Raw genomic sequence first — 11,344 nt, forward strand, 5'->3', positions numbered from 1 at the left:
AAGCGAATGGGAATATCATTTGAAATTGTATGCATTAAGATAACAAATCTGTTGATAAATTTTATTCTAAATATGCTCCTACCTGCCCATTATAACATACTCCTACGCTTAATGGCAAAGGAGCAGAAAGAAAAGGGAGAAAAGAGGGACTGTAAGCATTTACTAGGCATGCCCTGTGCATTTCTGGTAACAATGCAAGGTTATTATCGCCATCGTATGCATGAAGAAATGTAGGCTCAGAGAGATGAAGCATCTTGTTAAAGCTCATGGGGCTACTAAAGATTTCATCAAAGTCTTTAGAAACTTCAAATGTGCTTTTCCTTACATGTACTTGTATCAGCATCTGTGGACTTTGGAACATGAAATGAGAAACCAGGAAAAAAGTGAATGCTTTAGCACCTAAAGTTTAGGTCATCTCAGTGGCCAGCAGCAGCCATCTCAAGGCAACCTCTCCCTTCCCCCACCAAAAAGTTAATAAGGCTTTTTTTCTTCTTTTTTTTTTTTCCTGGTGCATTTGGTCATTCCAGCTTCTACCCTGCCCCTCTGTTTCCTGTCACATGTTACTATTGTTAATCATCTTTCATCACTCTTTCAGCTTTTGTCTTGGGAGACTTTCTGTCTCTTGATGTGATTTTAACAATAAGCATCTCCTCTATTGTCTTTATAGATCATTAGCTAAAGTTCCCTGTTTTAGCAGTGCTTTGCTGCCATACCTGCACACTCCCCGTGCTGTTGCATTCAAATACTTGCTCCATTTTTCTTCCTCTTGTTTTGGCAGGTGAACGGAAAAAGGATGACTGCAAAGCTCATGGGGACAAACTAGTCTGTGAGCCCTGCCAGGAAGGGAAGGAGTACACAGACAAGGAACATTTTTCTTCTACATGCAGAAGATGCGGGATTTGTGATGGAGAACATGGTATGAGTCTTAAAAAGCCATTGAAAGTGACTAATTGTAGAATGCTCCATGTAAAATCATTCATAATAGATCTGTAATTGGGATTTGGGACCCACTCTGGTGCTATGTTGGTATACAGGAAGAGGTAGGATGGGGCTGACTGGTGTAAAGCAGGACCAGGGACTGAACTAGGCTAGCCTCTCCTGAGCCAAGTCTGGGCAATCTCCCAGATGAGGGAACAGACTAAATATGAACCCTACGAAAAGGATTCATTAGCTTCAGGTAAAAGTGCAGAAACTTTTCTTCCTGTCTTGATTTATGCGTGTGCAATGGCTCTTGTTCATGGCCAGAGAGCGCTCAGAACCCTTCAAATCCAAGGACAAAAGATCCTGAGAGGTGAGTGGAATGCTTCACTTCCTTTCAGGATATAGTTTGTTCTTTTTTTTTTTTTTTTAATATATTTTATTGATTTTTGTACAGAGAGAAACAGAGAGAGATAGAGAGTTAGAAACACCGATGAGAGAGAGTCATCGATCAGCTACCTCTTGCACACCCCCTACTGGGGATATGCCCGCAACCAAGGTACATGCCCTTGACCTGAATTGAACCCGGGACCCTTCAGTCCCCAAGCTGACGCTCTATCCATTGAGCCAAACCGGTCCCGGCCAGGATATAGTTTGTTCTGATAATTCCAATTGGACCCCCGGATTTTCATGACTATCCCAACCTATTTTGAGGGCCCAGGTTAAAATATAACATATATACTCCCAGTTTTGCTTGACATTAAGAAATCTCTGGACCTAAGTTTTTCTTGTCTCCATTAAAGCTCTAAAGCAATGTTTCTCAACCCTGGCTGTACATTAGAATCACACAGGGAGCTATGAGAAATGCCCATGTGTAGGTCCACCTTAGACCAACTAAATCAGAATCTCTAAAAAGATTTGAGATTGGTCTGCTTGCCCAGATGGGGTGAAGCTTAACAATTTGCATTTCTAACAAGCTACCAGGTGATCCTAATGCTATTGGTCCACAAGCCACACTTTGCATAGCCAGGTATAGACTAGAACAGTGTTTCCCAAAGTGTGGTACGCGTACCCCCAGGGGTACGGGAAGAGTTTGGTGGGGGTGCGCGTTGCATCGGAGTTTGGTGGGGATATGCCCTGCACCGTGCTTAGCTGTGCCTAATTCTACATTCTCATGAGTACGAGGGGTACTCAGCATTACAAAAATTATAGGAGTACACATATGTCAAAAGTTTGGGAAACACTGGACTAGAAGAACGGGGGAGCTATTTAAGCAAAGGTAGGGTTTTCTTGGTTGCTGGGTTGTCTACCCATTTAAAACTCTGCTAAATGATTTCAACCATTTCAACCTGAGGTTACCTGTTTTGTATGAAAACACTAGTTGTATTTCTAAAGTCATGATGGTGTGAGTGCTCATTTAGCAGCGGATCTCAAAAATCCATGCCGCTCCTGCCCATCATTCCCATAGCCAGCATATAACTAGCTGCTATAACTAATTGTCTGAAAATTGGATTTCTAGGCTTCGAAGTGGAAAAAAACTGTACCAAGACCCAGAATGCCAAGTGCAGATGTAAACCAAACTATTTTTGTAAGGCTCCACCATGCGAACACTGTGACCCTTGCCGCACGTAAGTTTTGATCTTTTTCTGATTAATACACTATATCTATCTTAAGAGACATTGTCTTCCTAGGGGGAAGCAACACTGGGTTCTAGTCTTGCTTTGCCTCTGAACAACTGGATAACCATTTGTTCATTCAGACACCCAGGCTCCAAACTTGTATTGAACCTCCTGAGGGCTGGCCACTTAAGCTAACAAGATGAGCAAGAAGCATTTCTGACATCGAAGCTCTCAGACTAGAGGCAAGGACATTAAAAAGGCATGGTTATTGAATCAACACCATGTGACAAGCATCAGACACGTGACAGTGTATTATGAGTTATTTAGAACTTTTCAACTTTGCTGGAGGAGATGCAGTGAAGATATGATACATGGCTTGAGTCTTGGAGGAAGGTGAGCATGGATCAAGCAGGGAACCAGCAAGAGCAAAGAGACAGGGGAAGCTCCAGAGAACAGGGTACCTGGCTAGGGTGTAGGAAAGACTGAAAAGGAGCCAGGGCCAGATCATGAAGGGTTTTGTCTTTCATGCTAAAGAGCTTGGTTTTGACCCACAGTTAGAAAAACTAACTGTGCATGTCACTTTTCTTCTTCTTCCTCTTCTTCTTCTTCTTCTTCTTCTTCTTCTTCTTCTTCTTCTTCTTCTTCTTCTCCTCCTCCTCCTCCTCCTCCTCCTCCTCCTCCTCCTCCTCCTTCTTCTCCTTCTCTTTCTCCTTCTCCTTCTTCTGTTTCTTCTTTTTTTAAATTTTAAAAATATATTTTATTGACTTTTTACAGAGAGGAAGAGAGAGGGATAGAGAGTTAGAAACATCAATGAGAGAAACATCGACCAGCTGCCTCCTGCACACCCTCCATTGGGGATGTGCCCACAACCAAGGTACATGCCCTTGACTGGAATCGAACCCGGGACCTTTGAGTCCGCAGGCCGATGCTCTATTCACTGAGCCAAACCGGTTTCGGCTCTTCTTCTTCCTCCTCCTCCTCCTCCTCCTCCTCCTCCTCCTCCTCCTCCTCCTCCTCCTCTTCTTCTTCTTCTTCTTCTTCTTCTTCTTCTTCTTCTTCTTCTTCTTCTTCAATTTATTGTTATTATTATTATTATTATTATTAATCCTTACCAGAGGATATTTTTCCATTGATTTTTAAGGAGAGTGGAAAAGGGAAGTAAGAACAGAGAGAAATGTAGATGTGAGAGAAACACGTTGATTGGTTGCCTCCTGCAGGTAACCCAACCAGGGCCTGGGCCTGGGCCAGGGAGGAGCCTGCAAACAAGGTATGTGCTCTTGACTGGAATGGAACCGGGGACCTTTTGGTTCACAGGTTGATGCTCCACTGAGCTAAGCTGGCTAGGGCCATGTCACTTTTCTTATGATTAACAGAGTGAGTGTAAGTGGACCACTAAACCTCTCAGAGCTTCGGTTCCCTCACATATTAAGATGCATACAGTCATCAGTTGTCTTATGGGTCTCATATTTGTGAAGATCAGATTGGGTAACATGTATTATAAAAATAGCTTGTACTTGTAAGACACTGTTGTGCATACATATAAATATAATTAATATTATATCAATGTACCTCTCCTTAAACATGTAATCATCTTAGGTGTCACTTAGGAGTTCACCTAGTAGGTTTGAAAAGTAGGAACATTATGCTTGATGTCTCTTATTTACTAGAAGAAGAAAAAAGTAAGGTACGTGCACTTAACCTAGCCTCTTCTTTTTAGCCCCAAGTAGATATCTGAGACAGCCCTCATGATGACAGAAGTAGGGATTGGGGTTGGGAGGCGGGACTAATACAAGTCAAATAAAAACAACAATAACAGTTCTCAATACTTCATAATCTTTTTTTAACACATTTTATTGATTTTTTTACAGAGAGGAAAGTAGAGGGATAGAGAGCTAGAAACATCTATGAGAGAGAAACATCGATCAGCTTCCTCCTGAACACCTCCCACTGGGGATATGCCTGCAACCAGGGCACATGCCCTTGACTGGAATTAAACCTGGGACCCTTCAGTCCACAGGCCAACGCTCTATCCACTGAGCCAAACCAGTTAGGGCAATACTTCATAATCTTGATTTAATTTTCCTCTCACCATACCCTCACAAGCAGGTAATACTGTCTCCTTGTTTTTGGTGAGAAAACAGGATTGTGGTGGTTAAGTAACTTGCTCAAACTCACCGAGTTAGGTAATGGGTAGAGCCAAGCTTTAATTCAGACTGGGTCAGTGTTTGACTGCCTGGGGGGAAAAAATACAGAAACCTCTTAAGTATCCTAATGGCCCCTTGATGTTAAAGAGAGAAACCTCTAAGGCCCAGTGGAGTAAGTTCCCTCAGGAGCATCATGAGTGGTGGCTATTGTCTGGCCATTTTTATTGTTCTATGGGACTGCTTTGAAATTGCTTTTGGTAGTTTATCATTGTCTCCTAATATTTTAAGAGCACAGCTTATGACCAGTTTTAAGTTTATGTCAGGCTCTATTTCATTCTTCTTCTTTTCTGCCAATACTTGACTACCTTCTTTTAACTCTTGGTATTTTAAAACATAGTCATTCTTTGTTCACCCAAACATCCAAATTATGCTACAGATTTTTACCAGCTCTGCCGTGCTAATCTAGAAATAGTTGAGGGACTATGATTGCCAGAGATGCAAAAAGGACTACAATGACCCGGGATGTATAGTGTGTCATTGAGAATGATCAAGGAATTAGCCCACCAGGCTTTTTATATTTTCTCTGTATTTTTTTTTAGGTGTAAACATGGAATCATTGAGGATTGCACAGCAACCAGTGACACCAGATGTAAAGAAGGTTATTACTTTTTTTAATGAGTAGACTCTCCTTCTATTCCCACAGTAAAATATGAAGAAAAGCCAATCCCTTCTGATTCTTTGAGAGTACTTGTTTAATCTTAAAGACTGCTCATTTTCATATAAAATGTCCAATGTTCCAATCTACAGGATCCACATCTCACGCACACTTGGCGTGGCTCCTGCTCCTGGTTCCAATAGCTATACTAATATTTTTGGGTAAGTTCTTACTTTGTTCAAATTGTACATTGAAATAACTTGGAAAGGACTTGTTCAAAGAACTCCCCTCTGTCTCCGACCTATAAGAAAGCTTGCCACCAGGTAGGTAGTTAGCCCTGGTATATTTTTAATTCCTGCCACCAAATGCAAATGCACTCGTGAATGCTGAAAGAATAGATTATATTTATCCCTCAGCTACAGTTTTTGAGCAACCATTTTGGAGCACTGAGTGGCTATTCCCATCCTCACAGTGTTTTCATCCTGGCAGCAGCCAAGTTTGCCAAGAATCAGAAGTTATCTTTCATCGTCCATTGAGATTGTCCCGCATTAAGATAACACGAGAAGCAAGGGCCTTGCTGGGAAAGGCATTCAGGGAACACTTGCTAAATTTGTCCCTCTCTGTGCCTCCTCACGCTTGCTCAAACTCCATGATTTTATCATTTATCCACCATAATTTAAAATATTGTGCTATACGTTTTATGCAAGGGTTACCTAGTAAATCAGCAGATAAGCCAAATAAGCCCAAATCGAGGGTAATCTTAATTACACCAGAAAAATACCTTTTCATCATTCCGAAAACACAGGGCGATGCATCTTTCAATCACTCTGAAGCGTGCAATTGGAATAGGCTCTGTTTCTTCAGTTTAGCTTAAGATAGAGGTTACTCAGCTAAAAATACATGCAGTGTTCTATGTTTAACTGCCATAACCATGCTTGCAGACTTACACATTCCTTTCTCCCATCCCATACTGACTTCAAGGTATATATTCATTGAGTGTGTATGCTTGAGTTACTTGTGAGTGCACGTACTTGAATTTCTGGACGTTAAATGTCACTCCATGGCAAGCAAATGTCAGCTTTCCATATCCTGTGCTTCTCTGCCATGCTGTAGCCATGACATGTAGCTCCAGGTTGATGAGAGGAAATTTTGATGTCATTCAGTAAGTCAAAAGCCAGCTTTAGGCTAGGCCAGTGGTCAGCAAACTGTGGTTCGAAAGCCACATGCGGGTCTTTGGTCCCTTGAATGTGGCTCTTCCACAAAATACCACGGCCTGGGTGAGTCTATTTTGAAGACATGGCATTAGAAGTTTAACTTTTAAAACTGTGGCTCTCAAAAGAAATTTCAATCGTTGTACTGTTGATATTTGGCCCTGTTGACTAATGAGTTTGGCGACCACTGGGCTAGGCCACTGTGAGGTAATTGGATGTCTCAATTAAGGTGTAGCATATTGCCCAAAGGCGTGGCTCAGTGGTTGAGCCTCAACCTATAAACCAGGAGGTCATGTTTCGATTCCTGGTCAGGGCACATGCCTGAGTTGTGGACTCAATCTGCAATGAGGTGATGCAGGATGCAGCTGATCAATGATTCTCCCTCATCACTGATGTTTCTCTCTCTCTCTCTCTCTCTCTCTCTCTCTCTCTCTCTCTCTCTCTCTCTCTCTCTCTCTCTCTTTCTCTTTCTCTCTCTCTCAATCTCTCTCTCTCTTCCTCCATCTCTTCCTCCCCTGTTCCTCTCTGAAATTAATTTTAAAAGATGTGGCATATCTCTGGTGGGGTGAGGTTGTCCAAAATCAGGACAGTACTGTCTTTTAGGGTCACTTTACTTTTCAATGAATTTCGGCTTCTTTCTCACACTCCTCTAGTGTGACGGTAGTGTTTTCGCCAAGGTTGAGACCTGAGACTGATAGAAATTTCTTTCGTCTTTTAGGGGTGAAAAAACGGTGCTGGAATAATAATCGTCCTCAACCTACACCTCCAGATACTGTAAGTGTTGAAACACGCATCAGCTTTCTTAAAATCATAAAGTAGTAACTCAATTTTTATTCGCTACTTTTTTAAAACAAGCATTTATTGTGTCTGTGTGTGCATGGATTAGAAGGCATCAAAAAGTGATTAAGATCTGAGGCCCAGTTTATAAATAAGCTCCATACAACATAAGCATTAACACAGGACTTAAGTGAGGAGCTGCTCAAGGTCAGTTGGAAAAAGGATGTGGCCAAGCAACATGTCCCACGTTGGCGTTATTCTTGCATAGAAACTACAGAAATGCCGAAACCAGTTTATCTCAGTGGATAGAGTGTCAGCCTGCAGACTCAAGGGTCCCAGGTTCGATTCCAGTCAAGGGCATGTACCTTGGTTGTAGGCACATCCCCAGTAGGAGGTGTACAGGAAGCAGCTGATTGATGTTTCTAAATCTCTATCTCTCTCCCTTCCTCTCTGTAAAAAAAATCAATAAAATATATATACTTTTTAAAAAAAAGAAACTACAGAAACATCCTTTGCCAGAGCATGGATTCGGTATCCGAGCCCGAACAGACATAGCTCTTACAGCCCCTATAAGGGCACAGCTCAACTTTCTCCAGCCACTTGTTACCATAGCTCTCACCATATTTCTTTTCCAACATGGAATCAAAGCATTTCAAATGGCAAAAGTTACACAGGGAAGATAAACCAGTTCACTTCATGAATAATGCTTTTTCTCATGTGGTGCTGGGGCTCAGTGGGAGTTGTTTGTTTTTTTTTAAATCAATATAGCACAACACAATTTCAAGTTAAATAAAAATTTGAATGATGAAAGAATCCTTCTTAATCACTTCATCTAGCTAATTTTATATATTAAGCAACTGACTGTATTTCTTTCAGTATTAAGGAAAAATTTAAAGATTATATTAGACTATTCTAAGTATATTTTTCTCTTTTTCTCTTTCTGTCCATGTTTTGTTTTTGTTTTGTTTTCCTCTCCAGGAAAATCCCCCAGTGTTTATTACTTCAGGTAAGGCTTTTATCATTTTATTTCATAGATCTGGCTTCCATAGGAGTAGCAGGCCAATTTTAGAGTAAGATAATGCTGCTAATTTCGGTGACATATTGTGGGACCTCACTATTCTTTGAACTTACAGTTCTTCCCATTCATTACTCAGGTTTTTCAGGCAGTTTATTTAAATTTATTACTAATATTCCTAGTTAAAAATAAGTGAGGTAGCAATAAAGCACTATATTCTGAGGCCTTGGAAAATTTTTCCTTAGGAACATTTAGATGTATTATAGAACGTCTGCCTAAATTGACTTAGAGGTTCATCTGAATTGTAGATTCGTTATTATTGGTGTGTCTCAGCTCTGGAACAACAAATTATTATTCTACTCAGTTCTCTTTTTTGAGCTGTGGTTCAGAGATATGATGATCATGAATCCTTTGCCTATATCTTAGGTTTGTAGATCATTGAGCATCAGACCCATAAGGGATGTTAGGGATGTTCTTTTCTAATCTGTTGATAGATGAGAAAAGAAGACATAGAGATGTTATGTATCTTGTTCAGGTCATAGAGCAAGTTACTGGGGATATAGGAGGTCTTGGGATTAGAAGGCAAGGTTATTGCTGTTTTTGCATTTCCCTATCAGCTCTTTAGATCTCTAGGACTAACCTGTATTCTTAAGTGCTATAAGAGAAGAAGTAAATGCTTTCCAGTCATGGCAATTTTGTTTACCAGAACCAATTTTCAGAGACTATTCTCTTTTTTTCAGACATTGACTTGACTGACTACATTAGCGTTATTGCTGATATAATGACAATAAATGAAGTTAAAGATTTTGTTCGGAAGAATGGTCTCAAAGAAGCCAAAATAGATGAAATCAAGAATGACAATCTCCAAAATACAGCTGAACAGAAAGTCCAGCTGCTCCGTAATTGGTATCAAGTTCACGGGAAGAAGGATGCATATGACACTTTGATTACAGGTCTCAAAAAAAGCAAACTTTGTACTAGCGCAGAAAAAATTCAAGATATAATCCTAAAGGACATTGCTAGTAAACGTGAAAATACTAACGTCACAAATGAAAATGAAAGCCAAAAGTTTCTCTAAAGTGAAAAACAACTAGTTTTGAATATAGACAATACATAGAAAAATTAGTGTTTGAATAAGCTAAGTGAAGGCTGTAAATATTGCTTAACTTTTTACTGGGAATATTTTTCTTTTTACATTTAATATATTTGCAGAGCTATATATTTATGTGTTTTAAGGACCTCATGATTCTGTCTTCCTTCAAGAATATTTAAAATCTAGACATGCCTGTTTAAGAATAAATGCAATGGCATGGTAGGTATACACATAGGTGTATTTGCAAAGACAAAACATTGGGGTCATGCTCTAATATCTAATGTATAATTCCACAGATGTAAATATAATTACTGTATGAGAACACAAAGGTCTACCTACAGGCTGAACCCATCCATGAATCAACAGAAACTATTACCTCTTGATGCAGTGTCACAATCCCTGGAAAAAGTAGCTTTGCCTTTAACTTACCTCCCCAGTTCCAGGATGATTCTAGAGATTTTACAATACTTGTCAACTTTGTTTGAAACTCTGAACATATTCAGGGAAAGCTTGTGTATACCTCTGAATGCAGAATTTAAATAACGTTTTACTTCAAAGATGTTTACATAGATTATTGGCATGTCATTGTGAAGCATTTCAATTTTGAATTCACATAGAAAGTGCCAACTCAGTTATGCTTGAAATTTTATATTTGTATGCCAGCGCACTGTATCAAAATAATCCACCACTTTCTCAGGTGCCAAAACATTTCCATCAGGAAGTATTCCTAGAGCATCCTCTTCGTGTTGTTTTTTTTTCCTTGATGTGTGTCTTCATAGCCTCTACACTCCCAAACCTGGAAGCACTATCTATGAAACACGATGAGCCATTGTAAGTTGTGCTGCTCTTAGAAAGCTCTAGCCTGGTTTGGAGAGATTCACTGCTCTTAGAAGAGGTAGCTCTGTGCTACCTCTCATGGGCTGCCAAAGCTGATGAGGTAGTTTCTTATCTTGCCCTGTATGACTCCCATACATTCTCTTGCTACAAATGCAGCTTACACCCCGGTTTTAGGACTTGTTATTTCCTGCAGCATCTTAGATAAACAAGCCCCTTCGCCCCACCGCCACTTCCTTAATTCTACATTTAGACACTTAAGAAAATGTAAGTGAATTTTAACAAATTGTATTTATATTTGTATAGATGTAAACGGAAGATAGTTATAAACTGAAATAGATATCTCAAAATATCTAAGTAGCTTCCACTGAAGGAAAATCTCCTCTCCCCACCACTTATGTTTGGAAATGTAAAGTGTAAGTAAAAATGTTTCATGAAAGTCATTTTTTGGTATTTCTCATTATCCTTTTTTTTGTTGAGACCTTGCCTTTTTTGTTTTTTTTTTCTTCATTTCTCTAACTACAGCTAACTGTAACCTGTTCAGGAGTCTTCAATGCTGTCTTTGGTTTCTCAGGGAGTATTTACCTTTTAAACTCCTTTTGGTAGTTAAATATTTCCTTCATAGGCCATAACTTCCCCCAAAAAAAGCCTTCCCCAAAACCACATTATTATTTATTATGTGAATATTTATTATGATAGGATTATAAGTAAGGCACTGGAAATGTGGATCAGAAAGTAAATATTTCAAAAGGTAGGTTTTATTCATAAGAAAGCTCAATAGGGATTTTGAAATATTCTTTCCTGAAAACTTCCCATGTGGTTACTTGGTGACCACCAGACTATTTCTCTTTTTAAAAATTTAATTTTAGTAATATATTTTATTTAACCCACTATTCCCAAAGTATTATCATTTCAACATGTAATCAGTATAAAACCATTAATGAGATAGTTTGCATTTTTTTTTTAATATACTAAAGTCTTCAAGTCTTCAACATCTGGATTGTATTTTATTTATACTCACAAGCACATCTCAGTTTGGACTGGCTGCATTTCGAAGGTTCAATAGCTTCATGTGGTT

At 39.5% G+C, this 11,344-nt stretch overlaps 1 protein-coding gene across 3 annotated transcripts in view; it reads left to right on the forward strand.

Moving 5' to 3' along the window:
* The window catches only part of FAS (Fas cell surface death receptor), a 34,646-nt gene extending 23,742 nt beyond the window's left edge, over positions 1 to 10,904 (forward strand). Inside the window, exons 3-10 of one of the 3 annotated variants that reach the window (XR_006741690.1) lie at positions 779 to 916; positions 2,438 to 2,546; positions 5,281 to 5,339; positions 5,489 to 5,557; positions 7,266 to 7,321; positions 8,303 to 8,330; positions 9,080 to 9,730; positions 10,688 to 10,904. Coding sequence is in view for 2 of the 3 variants with exons in the window: in XM_045581887.1 (XP_045437843.1) it covers positions 779 to 916; positions 2,438 to 2,546; positions 5,281 to 5,339; positions 5,489 to 5,557; positions 7,266 to 7,321; positions 8,303 to 8,330; positions 9,080 to 9,407; positions 10,573 to 10,600 (815 nt within the window). In the remaining variant the exon portion in view is untranslated. Of the gene's footprint in view, positions 1 to 778; positions 917 to 2,437; positions 2,547 to 5,280; positions 5,340 to 5,488; positions 5,558 to 7,265; positions 7,322 to 8,302; positions 8,331 to 9,079; positions 9,731 to 10,572 lie in introns of all 3 variants that reach the window. The other 2 variants (XM_045581887.1, XM_045581888.1) reach the window with 2 other exon arrangements.
* The last annotated feature ends 440 nt before the right edge of the window (positions 10,905 to 11,344 follow it).

This window comes from Pipistrellus kuhlii, unplaced genomic scaffold (assembly GCF_014108245.1).
Source record: "Pipistrellus kuhlii isolate mPipKuh1 unplaced genomic scaffold, mPipKuh1.p scaffold_m20_p_15, whole genome shotgun sequence".
Taxonomy (NCBI): Eukaryota; Metazoa; Chordata; class Mammalia; order Chiroptera; family Vespertilionidae; genus Pipistrellus; species Pipistrellus kuhlii.